The sequence below is a fragment of the Embiotoca jacksoni genome, unplaced genomic scaffold (assembly GCF_022577435.1).
Source record: "Embiotoca jacksoni isolate LCO1_2020_lvr unplaced genomic scaffold, fEmbJac1.0.p SCAF_9, whole genome shotgun sequence".
Classification (NCBI taxonomy): domain Eukaryota; kingdom Metazoa; phylum Chordata; class Actinopteri; family Embiotocidae; genus Embiotoca; species Embiotoca jacksoni.
Window position 1 is genome coordinate 17,925,965 of NW_027185447.1, and position 25,102 is coordinate 17,951,066.

Genomic DNA, 25,102 nt, shown 5'->3' on the forward strand with positions numbered 1-25,102 from the left:
CCCTGTCCACAATGGACTGACTTTGTTCCAGACAGAAACGCTTTGTGGAAGAGAGCGTGCGTTCGTGCCAGCCAGTGTGAAGATACAAGGTCAGTGACCCACCCACCAATCTAACAAACTGAATCTCAGAAACGGCACACATGAAGAAATACAAACATTTAACCTCTTATAAAAGACTTAAATGACTTTTCTTTTCTTTTTTTTTTTATTCTGGCAGTTCATTATCTAAACCTAATCTATCAATTTAATGCATGACATGGCACTTCTCTCTGACTTTACCCAGCCAACACAATGGAGATGACGTTATATGTATGTGTGGATTTCACAATGGATTTATTATCACAGGCTCTCAGGCCATGTGTGCCAGGCGTGTGACCCAGGCTGGGGGCAGCCATCCCGATGGGCCACATGACCCTCTTATCTCGCTCTGTCACCTGCCTTAAGATGATGGAGTGAAAACTAGCACAACAACCGGATGCTGCTGGAAAGGTGTGGAGATGCTGCAGTGAATCTACTGTGACAGAAGATAAGAAGAAGGTAGGAGTCTGCTGTCAGTCCAACGAGGGGAAAACAGACCAAGGAGCAGAAAATAGACTTAAAGGTAGGACCTCTTAATATTCACCTTGTTTAGCAAATTTTAAATACTAGTTTTTGGATGTAAAGTACACACTATTAGAGCACATTAAGACAGCGTAGCATGGACACACTATGCTACTCTGTCACACGTGAAGGAGCGCTTTACTCCTTGCAGCTGTCGTACAAGATGGGCATCAATGGAAGTCGAGGTTTTAATGATGTCATAGTCTGAGTTGTGAAGTGGGGCTGGTCGACAACTGCATCAGCAGATTTATGTGGGAGTGGACACAATATTGTGCAGCTCCTGCCATGAATTAACATTACTTTTTGCAATGTGGCAATCAAGTCACACTGGCAATTGAGATGTGCATTATATTAACTACTTATCTTACTGTTCATGTATGAATAAATTTACTTAAATCTCAATGTAATAGTGAGCATTCATAACATTCAATATTCATGGATGTTTTGGTATTTCTTAGCAACACTAACAGCTTTGCTCTGTGGATGGCAGTGTGGCCAACTCTGAAAGAGTTCAACGACAATTGGATAGATTGGCATGACATTTGGTGGAGATATTCATGACTTCAAAATGATGACTCAATATGACTTTCCCTCTAAGGCCATCAGCAAGTCAAATCTTTCAGTATATCTGAAGAAATATCTCAACATCTTCTTGATGGATTGGTGCACATTTTTTGTACTGATAATCATTGTACATGGTTGACACCTTGACTTGTTTTTAACAACTAGCATTTGGGATTAAGAGTCAATCAATAGATTTTTTTTTTTAATTGTAAAATCACCAAACACTGTGGTCCAAATACACTTAACAATCACAAAGGATGCAAAGACCAGAACATACGGTGAGCGAATGAAACAATAAGCATCAAAATAACCACTTTAAAACATCACTGTTTCCTTACAAAATAAAGATAAATTGAAACAAGACCACCTCTTCAAACCATCGTCGTTAAAGAATGTTTTAAAAATAATTAATTAGTGGCAGAGAAACATGGAAAGCAAAATATATTGTGAAATTTCTTAAGAAATATGAAATGGATTCCCGTAGAATTTGTTATGCACACTCACATCCCCCCACATGAAGAATTTTAATCACCTCAGCATTTCCTCAAGTACCATCGTCTCTTCTGTTCTGACCTTTCTCCAAAACCTGTATTGCTGTCTGTGTGCTTTGTGTTCAGTGCAAAATCATAGCATGCTAACAAGCTAACCTAAGATGGTTGGCATGGTAAACACTACACCTGATAAAAATCGGCATATGTGAGCACTCTGACATAAGGATTTAGCATTTAGATCCCCTCATTTATGCTTATGGGATGGGCAAAACAAGTATAAGAAAATATCCCTGTCAAGGAATTGTTAAAACAACATGTAGTGGTGTTATACAAATGCATTGAGAGCAAAAGAGAGCATATCTAAGTAATGACAATCACATTAAATTACCAATGTTAAAATATATCTCTATGTCAACTAAAACTGAAAATGTATAAGCCTTATAAAAGTGGAATTTATGGCAGAGCAACTATAATATTACAACATTAGATTGGACAGGTGTTCCTAATGAAGTAGTTTACGTGTATGAATATTGTTTTTTGACATGATGCGTTTCAGAAAATGTAGTTACCTTATCAAACCCTAAAGTCAGTGTTAGAATTTGTGCGACAGTATTGTATTAATTGCCCAGTGGTGGTGACGTAACGCAGCGCCGTGTCCTGCTCAACAGGAGTTTCTCTCCATCCTCTTCTTGTGCTCTCCCCGATGCAGTGACGACAAAGTGTGAATGATAGGTGCTCTGAGTCTGAACAGGCAGCTTGTGTGCTTGAACACTCACATGCCATCTGCTCTTACCCGGGCCCCGGACACTCGCGCCAGAGGGGACCCACGAGCATAGAGACCTTTTTGTCGTCACTGAGCTGGCTCTGTCCGCCTCTGTGCCTCTTCAATGTGCAATCTGGTGCATGGCACTGATCACTGCTCACTTCCAGGCCTGCTTCAGTCCCATGTGTGCGGAGAAAAGCCCATTCCTGAGAGCCAAGAAGCTCAACATGCCCCGTCTGCTTTTGTGTTCTGTGTGAGACATGTCAAGTTACGTTTCAAATGTTTGCATGGAGAAGGGGATCAGGGCCGGAGAGTCATAATGATTTACATCACAAGTGCATTGATTCTCCCTCAAAATATAAATGAAAATAGATAAAAATCCATAATTTGTTACACTTTTTGCTTTCAGGACTTGCAGATACAAGTCTTAATTATAAATTTAATGTAATCTGTAGGTTGCAGTGCCACCTCATGTTACCCCGCCTCCCCACCAAGCTATTGTTGAGCCCTGTCAGTGCTGCTCTGTATATGCAGCCCCGTGTGAATGCCTGAAAGCCTACACAGGTCAGGACTCTGTCGACAGCCCTGAGATGGCTTTTGTCTCACACAAATACAGCTTTTCCTGCATCTTTGGCACCGTTTCTAGAAAAGAAAACTGCTTCTTCCTGCTGTAGGATTTTCTCAGATGAATGGTAATGACCTTTTCCCACTTTCCTGTGTGTGTGAATGACTGTGTGTGTGTCACAAAAAGAGGATACATAAGAACATTTAAAGCACAAGGCTGTGCAGAAGAAGTTTTAAAGTGTATTTCTTATATTTGGGAACTGGATATTCCCAGCCTTTATCAGGATGTCATGTGACTGGAGATTTGCCACATGTAAAATTCATATAACAGAAACAAACATTTCTTTCATACTTCTCCCCAGTCAACAATGAAACCCACATTTTGATGTCATCAAAACCAACAGGAATGCAATCTGTACAGAATCTGGGTTGTTTTGTGCTTTCATTTGGCCCAACCCCATGTACGAAAATGATTATGCTCACACTTGACAGGGTCAGAACAAACATTATTCAGCTAAAATAACAAAAGAAAATCCCAGAAAAAATGAAATCCTTCCCCTACTGTTGGTGTAGTAAATGTATACATTTATTTAATTCATTACTGTGCAAGAGAAACTTTGTGACCGTGTTTGATGGAGAATTGTGAGGACAGTGAAGTGGGTGAAGAGTAGGTGTTGTATGGGGCTCATTCATTATTCATGAGATGGGTGGGCAGAGTGTAAGTGGCAGTGACAGACAGAAACTCAATTACTGATGTGTATCAACTCCTCTAGGGCTTCTTGACCTGATATTTGAAGGACCGAGGCATTCATTTCTGTACTGCACAAACAAGAATAATTTCCGGGAGAAAAGTCTGTGGATTATTGATGCATTGGGAAGCGATAGAAATGGGGAGGAGGGAGCCCTGATTTGACTTTACATGACAGAGGTAGGTTCTCATAACTTTTAGTTTTCATCATGCAAACATGATGCATAGTTCGTTATGTATATAGAGCAAAATATTTTGAAGTGAAGCATGTAATGAAATGGTTTTTTTTGTTGCATCTGACAGATAAATTGAATTGGACCCTGCACGTACAGTTTAATTAACCACAATTTAGTCTTGTCAGGCATTAAGGGAATTCATGTTCATGTCGGGGATGCAGTCAGTTTGAGATTCACTTTAATAGCTTGATGTTGTGTTGTTTTTGCGGCATGAAAATTCTGAAACTATTCTGTCAGAGAATCTGACACAGCAGTGGGGTGTAAAAAAAAAAAAAGTTACTGAGTGCAGGATTTCAATAAATGTGCTTAAGTACATTTATGAAGTAAATGTAGATTGAGTTGATGTCATAATACTGTACTTTTACGCCACTACATTACAGAGGGAAATGCTTCACTTAATTGCATTGACCTGACGAAAGTTTACTATTCAGATGAAAGAAAATCATTTAAAAATCTTATAAAATATAGAACATTGTTAAATATTAAATCTGTTATTGACAAGCTTTCTGCCTGATGACCTCTCTGCCTGATTATACTTTGAGCCACTTGTCAAATGTTTCAGATGTCTGTGAATTGACAGCAGGGGATTTCCCTGCTGAACCTCCCAGATAGTTATTCAAACATTAAACTGACACTCAAAGATGGCAAATTAACCAATATTTCACAAAAAGAAAAACATTATACAAAAAAGTGTAGCATTTATTAGTTTTTTCTTCATTCTTATTCAATTAAAACATCTCACAATCCCTCATCTATCTTGTGATAAATATAATAAACTACCAAACCAAGAACAACAGGAAAATACTACTTATGATATTGCATCAGTAATATTAATAAAATTAAAAATGAACAGTCACAACAATACTTTTACTTTGATATATAAACTGATAATACTGACGGACATTTGTTGAAGTACGATTTTGATTGAAAGTCTTTTACTTTTAATGGAGTGTTTTACATGATAGTATTAGTACACTCAAATAAAGGGTTTGAGTGCCGCCACTGTGTCAGTGGTGCAAGGTTGTTGTTTTTTTTACCTGAACTCTGACTGAAATTAATGTTTTGTAGCTGTCTTTCTGCTCCTTCATTTTGAGAACAGGAGAGTTGGTGATCGTAATTGTTTCTGGACTAAATGAACTGTAAAGATGGTCACACTGGTCAAACCAGCGCTGCTGCTACTTCTATGGCAGAGTGTTTGGGCTTTGGACGTTCCCCTGGAAGGTGAGTGGAATTTCAGATGTGTCAACTAGCTTGTTGTGAATGTATTTGAGTGTTTTGTTTTCCCACAGTAACTGACTTTATTCCCCTGCCTGCAGTCAGACAACCCCCAACCATTATAAAGCAGTCAATGAAGGAACATATTGTTGACCCCAAAGACACCATGGTCATAGAGTGTGAAGCCAAAGGAACTCCTCATCCTATGTAAGAGCTGAAGCAGCCCACTCAACAGATTTGGTAAAACTAACATGAATATTGGAAAACCACTTTACTGATTTACTTTTATTTTTTTTTGCTTGATCGTGAAGTTTCTCATGGAGGCGTAACGGGAAGTATTTCAATGTGGCGCGGGACTCCCAGGTATCGATGCGCAGGCACTCAGGGACTCTGGACATCTATGCCTGGAACAATCCAGAAAAGTATGAGGCGGAGTATCAGTGCATCGCCTCCAACGAGTATGGATCTGCATACTCCAACAAGATCAGGCTACAGTTGTACAGTAAGTTCAGGAGTGGTACTAATGAAGAATAAACGGTTTGTTTGTATCAGTGAATGAGCAGTGACTTCAGAGTGTGCAGTGATGCTGTCCATGTCGGCATTACTGTGAAATGTCACAGACTGCCTCCACCCATATTTGCTGCTTTTAGGACCTCTTTAAATAAAACCTTCCTTATTTGCTGTACAGTATGTTGTGTAGAAATTAGAAACGACTTACAAAAGACTTCCACTGTTGTTGATTTTAGTGGGTGGCTACGAAGTAATCTTCTAAAACAACTTTGCATGGAGAAAACTGTATTAATTGGGAACTATTAATACAGTTTTCCAGTTATTGAGTATTTACAGCAGTAGGAGGATAGTAAATTTGAGATTGGCTCAAACTACACTATCGTGCCCATGTTCCTCATGATGAAATAACGTGTAAATCAGAGCAAAAGTGTGTCTTGCTTAGTTTTTGGACCCTAGGATCTCCGTGATAAAGGCTAATTATTTCAGGGCCCAACATCGACCATTATCTGAGATATTTAATGAGCCCCGTTATCAAACAGCCAAACTTGACCCTGCTTCTCAGAGGAGACGTTATCACTGTTTCTGCAGGACCTCCTGTGTGGCCGAGGGAGATCCTGGAGCCGGTGGGGGTCAGTGCCGGCCTGCCTCTAGTCCTGTCCTGTGACCCTCCGACTGGCCCACCTAAACCTGAAACCTACTGGATGTCCAGCTGTAAGTGTCTGATACGCAGTGGTGAGCCGGATCGTTGAAGTCTGGGGTCAACCACAGATAACAGGAGGAATTTGATAGATTTGCCCTTTGTGAACTGACTTTAAATAATGGTATTCTTTAACACCATGTCGCATTTCAGGCTCGTACGCGAGACCTTTCAACTGGCCCATTCAGACAGCTGTCCCCACCATGCAGCCTGTGCGGCAGGACCGCAGGGTTTCCATGGGAGTGAACGGAGATCTGTATTTCTCCAATGTGCATGTTAATGACTCCGTTGCTGATTACTGCTGTAACGCCCGCTTCCCCTACAAGAACGTCATTCAGCAGAAGATGCCCGTGGTTGTAAAGGTGCTAACAAGTGAGTACGATAGCTAACAACATCTTTTCTGTTCATCCTAACTTGGCTTTTTCTAATCAAACAGATCTATTAGCATGTTATTTTCCTTAAAACCTTCAGGGTTTTGTGATTGCTCTACTTACTAACTGCAACATTTTTTTTTTATTAGACTCTACCCTTAAAAGCCTCATCATTTGAGTGTGGGAAGTCTCTTATGTTGCTTCATGCTCAGAAAGGGTTTGTGAGTAAATGTTTGAGGTCTGCCTGACTGGTTTCCTCTGCAGCTCGTACAATAGCTGAGGCTGCCCCCACCTGGCTGTCTCCCACCGGCTCCTCCAGCTCCATACTGGTCCTGACAGGAGAGGAGCTGCTCCTGGAGTGTATCGCTGCGGGACTGTGAGTGTCCAAACAAAATCACAAAAATTAACTGTCGCCCTTTCACATAATGTATTTAATGCTATTGTTCATATTCTTCCACAAATGGTTATGATATGGTTTATTTTGTGTTCTTTCTGAGTATTTTTACTTTAATTTCATGAAAGTCCTCCTGTGTAAAGCCTTTTTTTTATTTTTTTATCATCATCAAGGCCGACTCCTCATATCACCTGGACCAAGGATGGGGAGGACCTCGAAGTGACGCCACGCATGAAAGTAAAGAACTTCAACAAGATGATTAAAATCCCGAAGGCCTTGTTTGAGGATGCGGGTGAATACACCTGCACTGCTGCCAATAAGATAAACTACATAGAGCACACAATAACCGTCAGGGTCAAAGGTGAGACCTTCAGAAACTTACAGAATTAGATTATTTTTCTGCATATTCATTTTCAAACAGCTGACAGACTCCATATTTGACAGCTGCTCCATTCTGGCTGGAGAAGCCCACCGACTTGATCCTGGCCCCCGAGGAAAACGGACGGATGGTGTGTCGTTCTGATGGAGCGCCTCGTCCCACAATCAGCTGGTTCATTAATGGGGAACCAATTGAAAGTACGTTTGTGGAGATCAAGTCTACGAGCTATAAAAATGTATCAAAATAATATTCATTCTGACTAGTTTTCCTTCCTTGTTTGTTTTTTCCAGCTGCCACCCCCCAGCCTAGCAGACAGGTGTCTGGAGACACGCTTACCTTCCGCAGTGTGACGGCTGACAACAACGGTGTCTACCAGTGTAATGCTTCAAATGAGTATGGCTACTTACTGGCCAATGCGTTTGTCAACGTGCTTCGTAAGTTACAATGCTGTCATTCCTATCATTTCCAGTACAAGCATTGTTTTTCAAAATCACAACTGAACCGTAAGTTGTACCCAATTTTGTATTATTTGTAAGGGATCACTAATTGGAAATTAAAAAGCAAATCAATGAACACGATTCTTTCAGAGAGGAGGAAAAAAAGACCAATTTTCTCCTTTTTTTTTTCCATTACAAGAAAGACACCATACTGAAATTGATTATTCACCGATGATGATGCAGTTCTTATCTTTTCCTTTAGATGCAACACCACGTATTATTGGGCCTAGGAGCGAACTCATCAAAGTGGTAGAGGGTAGTCGTGCCTTCTTAGACTGCCGCTACTTCGGTTCTCCAGTACCAGAGTTGCGATGGTAAGAACATGGTGTGTGACACTTTAATGTAGAGACAAATTTCAGAAATGAACTCAGTGTGTTTGTCTGTATATATTCTCACACAGGTCCAAATATGGACAAGGAAATCTTGAAGGAAACCGTTTCAAGACCTACAGTAACGGGACTCTGGAGATCAAACGTATACAGATAGACGACCAGGGAACTTACCTGTGTATCGTCAGCAACATCGCAGGAAGAGATGAGAATCAAGTCCGAGTAGAGGTCAAAGGTCAAGAGCGCAGTCATTCATATGTAAAATTATTCATTCAGCAACAACATGTTACACAAATACTTGTTGGGTTGTGTAATATTGTGGTTCTTCTGTCATCTTTTCTTCTCAGAACCCACATTAATTGTCACAAGACCACAGAGTATGAAGGTCATCCGTGGAAGTGATGTGCGCTTCGAGTGCGGCGTAAAAGCAGACATCACTACTCCCGTCACAACCACCTGGATAAAAAACAAAAAGCCAGTCACTCTTGGCTGGAGGTGTGTGTTGTTGTAAAAATATAAACCATATAAAAAGTATATAAATTAAATTATTAGGCCTGTTTGTACAACTGCGGATACATGTGTTTGTGTGACCAAATGAGCGTCCAGATCTCACCAGTTTTACTGTCTTCCTCAGAGTCTCTCTGGATGAATCAAATCTGGTCATTACTAATGTAAACAGAGACGACGAGGGCAATTATACATGTGTCATCAAGAGTGAGCTGGACCAGAAGTCTGCCTCAGCACATCTAATGGTGATGGGTATGAAACATTTAAAATAGAGGACATTTTATCAACCATACGGCATATTGGGCCTCTTAAGTGTTTACATGAATTTTCCATTTAGACCGTCCAAATCCTCCCACTAACTTGGAGCTGTCAGATCCATATGAACGAACAGTCAGACTCAGCTGGGCCCCTGGAGACAGCAACCACAGCCCCATCATGGGTAAAAGCAATGAAACTAAATAAACTCACAGAAATACCTTTTCTTTAATATTACTTTTTTGGGATAATTCTTTGGTATTTACCAGAATTTTTCCCCATGTTTCGACACTTTTTGCTCTCTCACAGGGTACTTAGTGCAGTTTGACGATGACGACTGGTTGCCGGGGAAGTGGAGAAACCTGTCAACGTACCCAGGGAACCTCAACTCTGTCATTTTGCATCTCGTACCTTTCTCATACTACGAGTTCAGGGTCATCGCTATCAATGAAATTGGAGCGAGTCGCCCCAGTCGTCCATCTACGCGCTTCCAGACCAGCGGAGCACGTGAGTTTGACGCTAATTCAATACCGGTATGAATGACAGTAAAGACACACATGTGTAACACATTTTGATGAGTAGTTTGACACCGAGTAGGATGAGGAAATTGATGCTGCCAGGAGATGGTTGTTTTAGCTTATGTAGCCTGGCTCTGTCCAAAAGTATAAAAACACCTCCTAACATGCCCTAAACCACATTGATCAATACACTATTTCTTGTTTGTTTAATCAGTATAATAACTTAGAGAGATCCCACAAAGTCATTGAGTTTGAAACAATCCAGCACATAACGCCCAACTTGTAGCACATAAAACCTTAACTTTTCACTTTTACACTTTTTTTACAGAGTAAATGAATAGCATGTTGTTTAATGAGCCTCTAAGGTGCTAGTAGATTCATTTGTTTAACTGGGGAAAAAGTTAGGCCAGCTGTTTTCCCCAACATCCTGTCCTCATGCTCAGATAAGCCAGCATCTCCAGGCTCCAGTTTAGCATTTATTGGCTGGAATAAGTACATTTCCCAAAGTAGAGAATAATTTATTCCAACCAATAATCTTTCCTCTGCAATTGTTTTCCTTCGCAGCCCCAGATGTCATTCCAAAAAATTTAAAAGGTGTGGGTACATGGAGGAACAACATGGAAATCAGCTGGGAGGTAATAAGGACCCACACAAACCTTTTGTTTATCTTCAATCTGTTTATAGTTAAATACTTACTGTCAGAAAAAAAACTGTGCTGTGAAACCTGTTTTCAGCCTCTGACCTACAGAGAGTGGAACGGACCCCACCTGAAGTACCTGGTGTGGTGGAGAAGGAGAGAATCCCGAGAGGAGTGGAAGAACGCAACCACTAAGTGGCTGAAATATTACATCTATGATGCAGACACCTTCACTCCCTATGACATCAAAGTCCAGGCTGTCAATGACTTTGGGCTCGGACCAGAGTCTCCTGTGGTCATTGGCTATTCTGGTGAAGACCGTGAGTGTCTCAGTTCATTGCCTCATGTAATTTAGAGATGAGTGGGACATCTGTAAGGAAAAAAAACAACAGTTCACTTGGTGTGAAGTGAGTGAATCCATCAACGGACCTGTATTTAAGTTACGCACGTGAAATCACATCATGATCAGCCCAGCGATCTGTACAGTGTGAGCATAAACGTTGTACATTTAGGCCATGCAGAAAGGCCTGGTGCTAGATTGGATCAGTGGGAGGGACGCTCTGCCTGTAATTGGTTATGTTGATGTTATGTCGGGTTAAGGTTAAGTTTAGGATTCATGTTAAGGTGGAGCGTACAGCCCTCCAGCTGCTCCAATTTAGCTCCAGCTGTGCTGAAAATGTGATAGATGAATACAAATTAAAAATGTCTCTCCAGTTTAACACGTCACTCCGTCGTCTTCTATATGTGCACTACTGAATCTAGTGACTGCAAGGGCCCTATCATAATCATCAAACCATTCAGTGAACTTTATGGAGGCATCACATTTACTGTAGTTTTTCCTTTACTTTGTTAACAGTCTGTGTGTAAAAAGCAGATCTGTGACCTTCAGCAGGTTATTTGTCATAAATAGGTCAGTTGGCCAGCAGAAAAACAAATTAAAAAACATTGTTCTGTTTACAGATCTGCGATGATGTGAATGTTATTCTCAGAGAATCATGAATTGTTTCAGAGATGTAAACCATTCAACATGTTCTGAACACAAACTCCACTTGTTTTTATTTCTACACGTTGAGGACACGTTGTTCATCACATCACTTTGCTTGGTGTTCACTAATCACAGACTAAATACTGAGCTGTCTCTGTGTACCCCCCAGGTCCAATAACTGCACCCCTGAACCTGAGAGTGTCTGACATCGAGAGCACTCAGGTGACTGTACACTGGGACACGGTGACACGTGGCTCCATTATGGGAGAACTGAAAGAATACAAGGTGTGTCTACTGTCAATTCAACACAGGATAAGGGACTTTAACTAAAGGTTGCATGGACAAGTTGATGGACAGTAAAATATTGAGTACATACTATTGGGAGAGTCAACTGGTGATAGTTACAATCAAATCAGTTCAAAAGTAAAATTTTGTAAAAACAACAGATAACCAGCTTCTATAAACCAATCTATACCTCGTGTTTTATACAACTTAAACCAGAGTAAAATATTAGTCAGAAAAACAAACAAGAAATAAGTGCCCGTGCTCCAAAAGGTAGTAATACTAACGACTCCATACCACAACTCAAGCTGTGACAAATACATTCACTCACAGCCTGGAAGCACATGAATAGCCCACTGGCCCTGGCTGCATCTCTTCTACCACCTGCTGCAGGAGGTGGTACAGGGCGGTACTTGGAGGGGCACAGGAGAGCAGAACAAAAGCACAACAAGAAACCTACATGGCACGGAAATCTTTAATAAAAAAGAGCTCATTTTCACATGTGGCCTACTGAAATTTGTTTTTTCATATTAAAGCCAGTAGATGGCACTGTGCTGTCTCTGGTGTCCCAAAGCCGAGGTATTACAGAGGAATTTCAAAAAGGCTGCTACATGGGAGGGAAGACCTGCCCCCATCCATCTGCATTTGAGCACATAAGCACAAGAACAGAATGTAAAAAAAAGTACCAGTACAGTTGTTAATGCACTATTTCACGGACTTGCTTAAGCAATGACTTAATGCATTGAGCTTATGCATTTGTTTATGCACTCGTTTACGCATTGTTTATAAACTTGTCTTGGCATTTGTTTACACAGTAGCTTATTCATTCATCTATGAATTAGTTTATCTCATTTTATAAAATATCTTTTTTTTAATTAACTGACATTTTGCTTTAAAATGCAAAAAAAAAAAAAAAAAAAAAAGGTCCTTGACTGAAACATAACAATGCTGACGTGTGTGGAAATGTTGAACAAACCTTTGTTCAGCAGATTGGAAATGTGTGTTGCATGTCGTCGCAGGTCTACTACTGGAGGGATAGCAGTCAGCTGAGGTGGCTGTGGGTCAACAGAGCGATGAAGTCGAAAGCGTTTCCAGAGGATGATCCTGATCCCTCAGGCGTTCTCACCGGACTCATACCCTACAGTAACTACAAGATGTACATAGTGGTGGCAAACAATCGATTTGAAGGGCCGCCAAGTAATAATATACACTTCTCAACACCTGAGGGAGGTAAGAAAAGAATCTAGTTTACCATAGAAATCACAAATTAATGTTTTTTTTCCTCCAAGCTTTTGTTTATTATCTCCTGCTGTGTTCTTGTCTGTAGTACCATCTGTTCCCACATCCTTCAGGATCCAACAGCGGCATCTGGACAGTATTTATGTTGACTGGGACCTTCCTGCCGAGCCCAACGGTATCATCACCGGGTATTCCCTCAAGTACCAGACAGGTACGCCAACGCACCACCCCAAACACTCTCAAACACACTTTCAGAAAAGGAATCAGTTTGAATCTACATCCCTGCAGTACATAATAGTGCTCTTAAATATGCACTCAAAGACCGAGGCTCCACTGAGGTTTGTTCTCAAGAGGGTAATGAACACTTGTGCAGCTACTCTTTGAGCAGGCGAGGCACTTAATAGCTGTGCATCAAGAGTTCTCCCACTGCACCTCCATTTCCACTTTCTCCACAGTGAATGCCACCCGAGGAGAGGAGCTGCGAGTCGAGGACTTCTTTCCTAATGTTACAAGCTTCTCACTCCGGCGATATGACCGCTACACTCGATACAGATTCTCCATCGCGGCACAAACTCAGATTGGGATAGGGGACTGGCACACGGAGGAGTCGCCCCACTACACCACCGAAAGTAATTTACTACTTTCTCCATGCATCAACACGTCTGTTGGTATACTAAACAAACACTTTGAAGTGCCGATGTTAAATGTTGAGGATGTGTGTATTTGTGTATCTCAGCATACGCTCAGGACCAGGTGGACATCACCACTCAGGGGTGGTTCATTGGGATAATGTGTGCTGTGGCTCTCATCGTGCTCACCCTTCTCATCGTCTGCTTCATTAAGAGGAGCAGAGGGGGGAAATACCCAGGTATACTGGTGACCCATGACCTATTGTTTAAGCTTAGTCTAAGTATTTGGAGTTTGGACTGCTGGTTGGACAAAACATCTGGGCTCGTAGGCAGTTGTGATTTTGCTGTTTTCTAATGTCTTATAAACCAAACAATTAATTAATCAAAAATCATTCAATAATCAATCAAGAAAAAAAGTCAGAGTAATCAGTAATACAAAAAATTGGTAGTTGCATGCAATTTCCTGGCACTCCTATGATGTCCAGTGTGTATCGTGTAACAAAGTGGCTTGTTTTACTTTCAGTTCGGGAAAAAAAGGACATTTCACTGGAGCTGGTGGATGACAAAGATCAGGAGGGTTCATTTGATTATCGGTAAGTTTTATAACAGACAGCTGGTGGAAAAATAGATAAAAAATACACTTAGGAACATTTTTTACTGCTACTATTTGAAGGAAGTTTTGAATTTAGCACAATTTATCTCAGTCTGTACCACATCTTATCTTCTGTTTTACAAAACTGTATATCAAGTTTATAAAGGTGTATTAAGTCATGTATTATGATTTATTTAATAGCACTCAATACCAAATAAGTCAATATGTTTTCCCTGGCGTAACACTGTACCACACTATCACTGTTGAAAGTTATGACTAAAATAACAGTAGTTATGTAATTACATCCATTTGCTCTGTAGCTGTGCATTCACATTCGGTTTGGTGAATTAAAGCTGCCCTGTGGAGTTGTTTAGCCTTTAATCTTCCTCATAAAATATTTGTCGATAAATGTCTGTTTTTAATCTGGCACTGTTTAAATTCACATTTGCTGTTGCTGGCATGTTGCAATATGTCTTTGCACATTACCGCCACCTTTTATCATGCTTTATGACTGCATGTGCACTATACGCCCAAAACAAGGACCAGTTCATAGAATTAGCACTCCTTAACGCTAGTAGTGGTTAAAAACTCCACTAGGCATCTTTAATTTGTATAAAATTTTAGCATGATGCTGCACAGATACAAATCAAATCTGATTTTTGACTTTATTTATGATAACTCTTGGATCATACTTACATTAATTTCATTTTTTTTTTTTTTTATTCTACCTTTTCTATCTAAATCCTTCCCTTCCAAAACCTCAACCCTTTTTTTGTTTTGCACTGAACCACTCAAGGTCCCTTGAAAGGTATGAAAAAAAAAAAATATTGACACAGTGACACGATTGACAATTCAACTGTTAAAACATGAACAGATACAACAAATTTTTGAAGCTGTAAATATTTAGCAGACTGCTTTTGTGAATGGATAATCAGTGAAAAGTGATCCAGCCTCTCGTACAATGCTCTCAAACAAACTGTTTTTGAATTTTAGGATAGCGCGTGTCTCCACTCTGCCTTACCCACGGAGGTATGTGCATGTTGACTTTTAATGTATTGCTGATTACATCGTCATTGTATTTTACGTCTTTTCTGTCATGTAGCATTCACAAAATGTACTTCTAATTTTTACGTTATTGTAGAGAGGAGGAAAGAGGTCTTCAAAGAGGCCAGCCTTCCATAGAGGCAATCATGAAGCGATCAGACAGCGACGACAGTCTGGTGGAGTACGGAGAAGGAGGGGAGATACCGTTCAACGAGGACGGCTCATTCATTGGTCAGTACACAGGAACCAGAAGAGATGTCAGGGAGTTGGACTTTGGTGGAAGTCTGGAGCTCCACTCTCCAATGAACACCATCTACTCCGTGGCATAAAGCTCAAAATTCCAGCTCTCTTCCTCACTTCAGCTCAGCTCTTTGTCACGCGACTTCACCGTGCTTGTGTCCTCCACTTTGAATTGAAAACCTGGAGGAACTTTTGGTCTTGGTGTGTCTGCCGGAGGAAACAGCTGGAGACTGAGGTGCTGTTAAATCCCTCCTCATCCTTGCAGACTTGAACGCACTTCAGGAAGAAAAGGTGGAAAAGTTGGGATCAGCTTTCCAGAGAGAAGCTTCTTCATCTGATGAAAAAGGAAGCTTTGCTTTTTGTAAATATAGATAACGTGTGTTTATGCACATGCTTATAGATATGTTCAGTTATGTTGTCAATGGAGAGACACTGGTTGTGCACCACGAGAGACAGAAGTGGATCAGTTTATCATGTTGATAAAAAGCAGTCGTAAGAACCCACTTAAAGCTACAGTACAAGACTTTTCCATGTAACTGAACATCCGTCACATTCAAGCCCTTGCTAAACGAGTTCACACAATGCTGATTAAACCTACCAGCACCAAATATATCTCTGTATTTCACAGTTTATGGAGTTTTTACATTTGTTGTCAAGTGTGACATTTCAGCGCTGGCTCAATGAATGCAAACTGAGCAAAGCACGAGCACCAGAAACGTCCACCGGCCGTGCTGGCTAAGGTCAGGTTTAGCTTGATGCTAACTTAAATGGGGATGAAATAATTCAATTTTGCGACTTTTCTCGACTTTTTAAATGTTATTGGACCAAATTGATGAAATTCTCATAGTGAAATATGTCATTTCACTGGTTGTGATGCCTTTTATTTCATGTATAGCCTCTACAACAGGGACAGAGTAGGCTACCAAGAAGCCTGCGTCACCTGCCGACAAGGATTTTGTAATTACTCTCACTGGCAGAAGAGGGATGCAAAAGTGCTGCACTGCAGGTTTATGCTTCTTTTTCTTTCTTCTAATTTCAATAATGAGATTTATAGTATTTTTGTATGCTTTCTATTTGACAGGCTGCATACCATACTTTCACCATCAGTGGAGGGCAATCCCCGAATTTAGGCTGCCCCCTACGAAGTACAATGTGAGAGACTGAGAGTGTTGTTGGTAATTGATGAAGGAAAATATAATATCTCCCGGGACTAATAATTCATTCGCTCTTTTACATTTTGGTCTAATGGGAAACAAGAGGTCAAACCGTTTTGGGAATCAGGAAGTAGCCATTAACCAGTCGTAAAATCACAAGTTGCTCATGAGCTGCTCTCTTAATTTCACTCCCAGTGGAGAATAATAAACTTTATTTAACAGCATTTGTTTATTTGACTCCTAACTTCACCTGTGTATTAAGACAGTTATGCTTCGATTTAAATAAAGTGAAGGCATTTCTTTCCAGCATGTTTTATGTGACTCTAAATGTCAGATTTAGCTGCTCCTAATTTTGAAAGAGCAACCAGGGAAGGTTCATTATTCTTTGAATGCTTAATTCAGCTTGGAACCATTTACATTTGTCTGGATTCAAGACATCTGGATCGTACACAATCTTATGCATGCCTGCGTCACATGTGTATCATTAATTGGCCTTAAACACTTCCAGGAAAAGTTGACCATTTGGGGAAATACACTTATTTGCCTTCTTTCTGACAGTTAGAAAATATGACTGATACCATTCACACGTTAAGTATGATGCTACTTACAGCAGCTGGCTAACTTAGCTTAGCATAAAGTCTGGAAACTGGAGGCCTGTCCAAAATTACTCTTTTGGGGGTTACACACCAGACAATTGTTTTTCTGTGAGGATCATTACTTTTCTTGAGTCTAGCTGGTCTCTATTTAAAAAAAAAAAGTTGTGTGTGAATTAATTCTTCGGATAAAGTCAGCTCGCTTTTTCCAGTCTTATGCCTGGCTAAGCCAACTGACTGCTTTTTGTAGCGTCATGTTATCTAGGTTTAACCACTACAGTGATATAAAGGATCTCACCTGAGTCTCAGCAAGAAAGCAAATAAGAGTATTTCCCCAAATGTTGAACTATTCCAACATTATTAGTTATTAATTGCCAAAACAGCTGAAAACATTTCCATTCCCCTGAACCTTGGCCAATTCGCTGCCAAACAATACATCTGATAGTTACATCATTAGTGACCGAACAGCGTAAATGGAAAAGGGCATCTTATCGAATACCTTTTTAGTTTATCAGGGACTATAGCCACTTATGTTGTTGGACTTAACTCTCTGGTGATTTTTTTTTATTATTGCACCTCTCTGATTACAGTAATGACTGACCAAATCGAAAAGTGCAGATTAGCGTACACATTTTTTTCCTTTTGAGTTAACTTCTTAATGCTAAATGTTGTCTTAAATCAGTGTTTTGGGGCTTTTTTATTGCATCTATCAACATTTTAAGATATTTTAGTTTTTGTTGATCATTTTCAATAGATCTCCATTCATCTCCATAAAATGAAGTAGAAATGAAAATATAAATCAGCAGCAGTTCTGAACATTGATTTAAATCGTGTTGAGTGTTTTTTAAGCCTCTCAAATTTTAGCATTTGCTAATTTTCTTTTTAGTATACGACAGAGCTAAGGTAAATCTTTGGGTTTGGGATTGTCGATCTGACAAAAAGAGGAATTGATGGATTAATTGAGAAAATCAGATTCATCAATAATGAAAATAATTCCTGCCCTACTGTATTTGAAGTTCAGGACAGAGGGTAAGTGTGTAATATCTAGATACTAAAAGTCACTTTAACAGTGTGCAGTTAGTTTTGTACCATGAGATCACGATGGAAAGCCCTTTAATCCTGATGTATAAAAACACAAAACATACGTTCATATTTATCAGTGCCTCTTCTCTGCTTGAACCGGCCCGATGTTCTGATGTTAGTGACTCAAGATAGGCAAGTTTGCATAACCTCGTGCCCTGATTTATCACAGCAATAAAAAAAACAGCGGTCGACTTCTGACAGCTCACTGTAGTCTTTTGTGACCAAATGCAGGAGACAATAATCCTCTCCTGATGCATTCAATACACATCTCTGGCTGCAGCCTTTGTCAGTGTCTTTTCATGCCTATAAAAAGGACTCAGCGATGGATCAGCTGCAGAGCCAGCCTGCACAGGTAATCATCAGCACACAGACATTTTACTAGCCTACATTTTAGATACAGCATTTATAGTGTGCAGCATGGAGAATTGAATTTATTATTTCAAAATCAATAATGATTCATGACATAATTTTTTATTTTTGCAGGTTACTCTAAGAAAGACGCTCAGCTGACACAACATGGCTCGACTAACAGTCTTGACTGGTAAGTTATTTTATTATAGGTGTTAATTCATTCAAAGGAAGTGGTCTCATGAAAAAAAGACTGTTTCAATGTAAATTATTTTTCAGGATTGGCCCTTTTGATGTGTCTTCAAACTGGTATGAATCAATCATTTATATTTATTGACATTTATCTCTCAATCACAATTTAATGAACTAATTTAAAATAATAATAATACTATCTATTTCTCCCCTTTCCAAAACTGTCTTCTACCAAACTGGTGTGCTACTTTACCAACTGGTCCCAGTATAGACTAGGTGCTGGCACATATCTGCCCTCCAATGTGGACCCCAACCTCTGCACACACCTGACATACGCCTTCTCAATAATCAGCCCTTCGAATGAGCTGTCAACGTACGAGTGGAACGATGGAAGTTCTTTATAAATCCTTCAATGACCTCAAGCACAGGTACGTTTTTCTTGGCTCAAATATCAAACAGAGGTTTGGCACACTGTTAGTTTTCAACACATGAACCACAAAAGCATGGGAGGGCATTAAGATGTTTTAGTAAAACTGGTTAAGTGGTATTATTCAGTTTTGCTCTTGTACGCATTGGTTGTATTGTTACTTTTACATTGTGGTGGAAATTCTTCGCCGGGCCACAACTGGCCTGGTCCCTTCACACCACACCGCTTCATAATCAAACAGAGTCTTCAGAGTCTGATGCAATGTAGGTTTATTGGAAATCAAGGGTCTCAACAAACCGAGTGATGTCATGAGAGCAACTGAAGTGAAATTGTCAGGCACTGTCTTTATAAACCATTCGGATCTCACTCGTTCTATTGATGAGTTAACCAGAAGTCATATGCCGTCCCATGGCCATCATGAGTCCTATTAACGGAACAGATGTTTGTCATAAATCCTACACATATACCATAGTCACTATAGTCGAAACTGCACGCTTCTGCTCATCAGCTGGTGTTTTCCTATGTAGTGACACAAAGGCTCGTGTCATGGTTGAGTGACCCACTGACATCATGCTGACCTTGTGACTGACCTGTAACTTGACACACACAACCCAGCACTTTATACTGCGAACTACACAAAATCAGTACTCCTATTATCTAACATTCAAAGATTAATATTTAATCAAACTGGATTATATAGATATTGGTAAGTATATATCAAGAAAAACATATATAGGTGAGTATACAGACAAAAGTTCACACAGACGAGCAGACAAAAAAAATCTCCCACAACATCGGTTGTCGGAGCTCCTCCTACATGATTTAATTGTAAATCTACATGTTTTTCCGTCACAGAAACCCGCAGCTGAAGACTCTGTTGGCTGTGGGTGGGTGGAACTTTGGAACCACACAGTGAGTCAGAGAGCTTCAACAACATGGAGCTGTTGGATTGCATTATCTCATGTAAGAATAAATAACTCCATAAACACTCCATATAGCTGTAAATTGGTGTATATGTGTACAGATTTACCGTCATGACTTCATCGCCCGCCAACCGCCAGCAGTTCATCCAGTCATCCATCAGATTCTTGAGACTGCACGGCTTTGATGGGCTGGACCTGGACTGGGAGTATCCTGGAGCACGAGGAAGCCCACCAGAGGACCAGAAGAGGTTCACAGTGCTCTGCCAGGTCGGTTTGGAAATCCACACCTCCCTTCCTATGGTCCTTTAGAAGGTTTTATCGTAACAATCCTCTTATTCTTCACGTTTTTACTGTGATATGTGTGATTATGCATGTACGCTCTGCATATATTTTTTTAATTGAATTTAATACACAACATAATCCTCAACTGTTTTCCTCTTGCATTCAGGAGTTCCTTGCTGCTTTTGAAAAGGAAGCCGCTGAGACCAGAAAACCATGCCTGCTGCTCACAGCTGCAGTGGCTGCTGGGAAGGAAAACATTGACAACGGTTATGAGGTTGCTGATGTATCAAAGTGAGTCTGAGCGACAGGAAGGCATTGAAATTATAATCCTTAAGATTTCAGCCCTGTCTTTATATGGCAACACCTGTAGTAACCATGGTAACTGTTTAAGACTACAATACTACAGAGCCACCGTTTTTTAGGGACAGGAAATACTTGTTGAGCAGAAGAAGAGCAACAGTAAATTGATTTACAGTGCAGCCAAAGAAACTCAAATTGTTTTTATTAAAAAAAAAATAAAAAAAAATAAAAAGGTTTGTCAATAATTGCCCTTTTCCATGAGAGACCAGGCACTGATTTCATGTTGCACACAGTGCAAGACGGTCACAGTAAAATTGGTTAGCTTGCTAAGAAGTTGGAGTTGCGGAGCTTGTTGCCTGCAGCTCTTCAACGAACAGGTTTAGCGGTGCTTTAATACAGGTCTGACATGGTTTGAGGATGGCAGCAATGAAATAGGATCACAAACACTAACACTGGATTTAATGGGTACATTGCTTCTCGGGAAGGCCTTGAGCTTCACTAGGCTATTTGAATACTGCAGGGATGGTAAACCACAGCAGTAACTGTGATATAGAGAGAAAATTACAGAACATAAATACAATTGAAACTGCAAGCAGTGATATGTGGGCCCTCGCACTCGGGGATCCAGCGGGTCGTGGCCGCCAGCTCCCCGACGTGCAGCACGCGAGGGTCCGCATATTCCCGCTTGCAGTTAAAAAAAATTCTCGATCTCGTTCCTTATTGGGGTTTTTTAAAAATTGCCTTTTTTTTGGCGACTTTAGGTTTGGGGTATGAGCCCCCTCTTCATCACGACTTTTTAAAATGTCCAAATTATGAAAAAAAAAAAAGTCATACTATAGCAAAAAGTGACCCAAAAGACATTTTTGGGTCACTTTTTGGACGAAATGCTATTGTATGACTTTTTTTTTTTTTTCTTTTTTTTTTTTTTTTATCACATTTTGGACAACATGCTATAATATGACTTTTGGGTCACTTTTTGGCTGCCACACTACGGGCACACTGATCGACAAAAACAAATTCTTTTGATGAATTTTAATTCCAATCAAGTTAAGAGTGTACAGACTAAATTTCAAGTCGGTCCGACAAAATCTGTAGGAGGAGTTCGTTAAAGTACAACGTGTCAATCGCCAAAAATGGCGACTAAATTCAAAATGATGGACTTCCTGTTGAGTTGATGTAATGGTGCATTGGAACTTGGGCATCTGTCTAGGGGGTGCTAGTGAGCCATTTGGTCACGCCCACTCACGACTACACTAAAATAAGAAATGTTTCGCCAGAAGAGACGCGTGTACCAACTTTCATGAGTTTTTGAATATGATAAAACTTCCAAAAATACAGTTGTTTACAGAGAATAATTATAACACGGAATAATAATTCCTTGAAGAACAATAGGGCTTTCGCACCATCAGTGCTCGGGCCCTAATGAACAGGTATTGCAGAAAAAATGTTGACCATAAAATTAAAAAAAGGGTTTGACTTTATGAAAATCTTGAGGTTGATGACTTAAGAGAAGTTAATGTTGAAAAAACAAAAATTATTTTCTAAATTTGTCACATCTTATGTCTGTCTAACAGGCTTCTAGACTTTATAAATGTCGTGGTGTATGACTTTCATGGAGCTTGGGATCCGTTCACCGGTCACAACAGCCCTCTGTACGGCAGCGCTGTCGATCAGGGCGAGAACATCTACTACAATGTGGTGAGTGAAATCCTCAACAAAACACAATCAGAATTTTCAAAAAGCTCAATACCGAACATGTCTTTGTGTTCAATATTAAATATTTTTCTGTTTTTTTTTCTTTCAGGACTTTTGTATGAAATACTGGAGAGAGCATGGAGCTCCTCCTGAGAAGCTCATGCTTGGTTTTGCCACATATGGACGCACATTTCGCACATCAACGGCAGCTAATGGTGTCGGAGCACCGGCCAGCGGACCGGCCGCTGCTGGGACCTACACCCGCGAGCCTGGGTTCTGGTCCTACTACGAGGTCAGTCAACACAAAGCAACACATGTCTAACTAAGAGATTTAACGACTATGAGGCAAATATGAATAGTGATATGTTTCAAAGTAAGATAGCACAAACCATTTCAATGATGTTTAAGTTGAATTTTCTTTTACTTTTACAGATCTGCACTTTCATCCAAGGAGGCAGCGTGCACTGCATTGATGATCAAATGGTGCCCTATGCCATCAAAGGCAATGAGTGGGTTGGCTTTGATAACAGGCAGAGCTTTGAAATAAAGGTAATACATAACATATTAACCTGCACATCTACGATGTAATTATGGAGATAATACGAGCCAGTTAAACACAGCACATCTCTGTTATTTCTATATTCATGTCAAATCAGTTCAGGAACTGGGTACAACTGATCACAATGAAGCTGCACAGTCAGCACATAGTTTTTAATAACTGAGACTGAACATAAGATGGCACTCTTGCTTGAGACTTTGAGTCTCTGCAGATATGGCCTCAGGTTATAAACTTTTCCATATGTTGGTCTACGTGTTCTCTTGTTTAATAGTGACTGGATTATGACAAGAAGTTTTTAAACTGCAGTAACTCAGATATTTTAGTGAGTGGCTGAATAATATTCCACTTTTTAGATGTACAGGCTTGGAACAAACTAATGTCCTCTGTATTTCATATTTATGTTGGGATGTGTTTAGTCAGTTCAACTGAAATAATTGATAAGGATCTTGGAATGTGTATACAACTCTTTTACACTTGATCCTTCTTTTATGTATTAAAACCAAAACACTATTATTCCACAGGCCCAGTATCTAAAAGATAACAAATTTGGAGGAGCATTCATCTAGGCTCTGGATCTGGATGATTTTGCTGGACAGTTCTGTGGACAAGGAAACTATCCCCTCATTGGTTATCTGCGCACACTTCTGGATTCAGGTAAAAAAAAAAACTTTGACCTCACTGCATGTTAACTTTAATTACTATCATCATCTCCACTTCAGGAATATTTTCTTACGTAATTTTTTTAAAACTTGAATGTACTTTTTTTAGATCCTCCAATACTACCTCCTGTAACCACACATCCACCAGTCATCGTAACAAACCACACCCTCCCAGCTGATACCACGACGGCTGCCGCTGCTACTGCTGCTTCATCTGCTGCTTCCACCACTCCTCATCCTCCTTCTCCTTCTACTTCTACCTCTACTGCCAAAACTACCACAATTTCTGTTTCTGGAAGTGATTTCTGTGATAGGAAGGCTGATGGCCTCTATGTCAATGACAAGGATAAAAGCATCTTTTATCAGTGCTCTAATGGACACACAATCATCCACAGGTGTCCAGTTAATCTCGTTTTCAATGATAAGGCTGTAAATAAATGTCTTCATCAACAAACAAAAGTGTGTTTTATTTTTGTTCTTTTCACGGAAGCCCTGCTGGCAGGACAGTCAGTACAGCTACTTCTTCTAAAAGCCACATGTAAAAATCTGCTAATATGACAACCTGCAATATACAATATGTAATGCAGCCAATAAAAATGAATTAAAGGCCGACCTGATTTGATACTGGGGTGAGGTCATTACAATCTCTTTTTCCTTTACATCCTTATCGTAAATAGTATTTCTCTTATAAAAGCCTAAGTTAAATGCTCCATGGATGAGGTTTTAATGCTCTCAAAATGATGCAGTTAGCCACTCAATGTTTATTTTCCTGAGATTACTCCCAGTTTCACACCTTTTATTGAGGTTTGGGTGTGTGAACAAGAAATGGTCCTCCAAGTTACTGGACTTGCAACCAAACAGGGTTGGATTGCATATTAAACACAAATGACTTAATCCATGGAGTCTGTCAGGTCATTGTTCTTGAAGTTTTTCAAATTTTGCATGTTTACAAGGCAGCATAGTGTACATGTAACATATGTTTTTAATCTCCCCCAGCCCACTATATATGTACCATGCAGTAGCATTAACACTAAAGTCAGTTGGTGTTTCTCAGTACTAAGGTTTTAATCATTAGTGCCACCTTCGATATGGAAATGGTCGCTCTTTTTTTATTGACTGAATTATCATAACTATTTGCTGCCATGCGCATCAGATTTGGAGCCACGTAAATGAGTAACACTTACACAGATATTTTCTGTCTGTTTCTAGAATATTTATTAAAAACAAATGAAATGTGTTAAGTTGGGAAGTTTTCTTTGTGAGGTAAAAGGTCTTTTGTCAGCAACTGTTATTTGATTTTCTTGTGATGAAACAACAGATTAACCCTCCTGTTGTCCTTGGGTCAAAATGGCCAGCAGCTGTGTTCAACCAAGTTCTATTTTATTTTCATATTTTTTTGGGATCATTGGTGACAAGGAGGCTGTGAGGGTTTCTTTAAAGAATGATGACCAATGATCCCAAAAAATATAAAAAAAATATAGAAATAAAATGGAACTTGGTTGAACACAGTTGCGGGTAATTTTGACCCAAGGACAACAGGAAGGTTAATGTCCAAAACTTTGGACAGTTTACTCCATGTTAATGATTGTCAGGATTTGTTT

General features: G+C 39.9%; 2 protein-coding genes across 10 annotated transcripts; both read left to right on the top strand.

The window, feature by feature from the left end:
- The first annotated feature begins 12 nt into the window (after positions 1-12).
- nfascb (neurofascin homolog (chicken) b) lies at positions 13-16,664 on the top strand. 9 transcript variants are annotated; one of them, XM_069140540.1, is made up of 28 exons: positions 13-89; positions 346-601; positions 5,035-5,187; positions 5,283-5,388; positions 5,493-5,683; positions 6,280-6,402; positions 6,542-6,760; positions 7,024-7,135; positions 7,327-7,514; positions 7,598-7,729; positions 7,823-7,966; positions 8,232-8,343; positions 8,430-8,593; positions 8,706-8,853; positions 8,993-9,117; positions 9,203-9,304; positions 9,430-9,627; positions 10,203-10,273; positions 10,373-10,595; positions 11,430-11,545; positions 12,562-12,772; positions 12,870-12,992; positions 13,237-13,410; positions 13,518-13,649; positions 13,934-14,003; positions 14,799-14,810; positions 14,996-15,031; positions 15,144-16,664. In XM_069140540.1, the coding sequence occupies exons 3-28, from the start codon at positions 5,112-5,114 to the stop codon at positions 15,373-15,375; spliced, it is 3,540 nt and encodes a 1,179-aa protein (XP_068996641.1). In that variant the 5' UTR covers positions 13-89; positions 346-601; positions 5,035-5,111; the 3' UTR covers positions 15,376-16,664. The 9 variants fall into 9 exon arrangements, with proteins under 9 accessions (XP_068996641.1, XP_068996643.1, XP_068996645.1 ...); XM_069140542.1 differs by lacking the exon at positions 13-89 and adding an exon at positions 3,756-3,910 and having other exon boundaries at positions 131-601; XM_069140544.1 differs by lacking the exon at positions 13-89 and adding an exon at positions 3,756-3,910 and having other exon boundaries at positions 131-601; positions 5,061-5,187.
- A 1,968-nt stretch (positions 16,665-18,632) lies between these two features.
- LOC138192911 (acidic mammalian chitinase-like) lies at positions 18,633-24,030 on the top strand. Its single transcript, XM_069140590.1, is given in 13 exon segments — positions 18,633-18,657; positions 18,744-18,773; positions 18,885-19,045; positions 19,047-19,084; positions 19,939-19,995; positions 20,108-20,273; positions 20,455-20,579; positions 22,163-22,286; positions 22,393-22,575; positions 22,716-22,832; positions 23,364-23,496; positions 23,611-23,930; positions 23,992-24,030. Coding segments are annotated over 13 exon segments (1,518 nt in total).
- Positions 24,031-25,102: the final 1,072 nt, after the last annotated feature.

What these genes read in the sequence shown, in the direction of transcription:
- nfascb (XM_069140540.1), top strand. Translation starts at nt 5,112, where the DNA reads ATGGTCACACTGGTCAAACCAGCGCTGCTGCTACTTCTATGGCAGAGT. An exon ending in AACCTACTGGATGTCCAGCT is followed by an intron (nt 6,403 to 6,541) that starts GTAAGTGTCTGA and finishes GTCGCATTTCAG; the next exon opens with GCTCGTACGCGAGACCTTTC. An exon ending in AGTCCGAGTAGAGGTCAAAG is followed by an intron (nt 8,594 to 8,705) that starts GTCAAGAGCGCA and finishes TTTTCTTCTCAG; the next exon opens with AACCCACATTAATTGTCACA.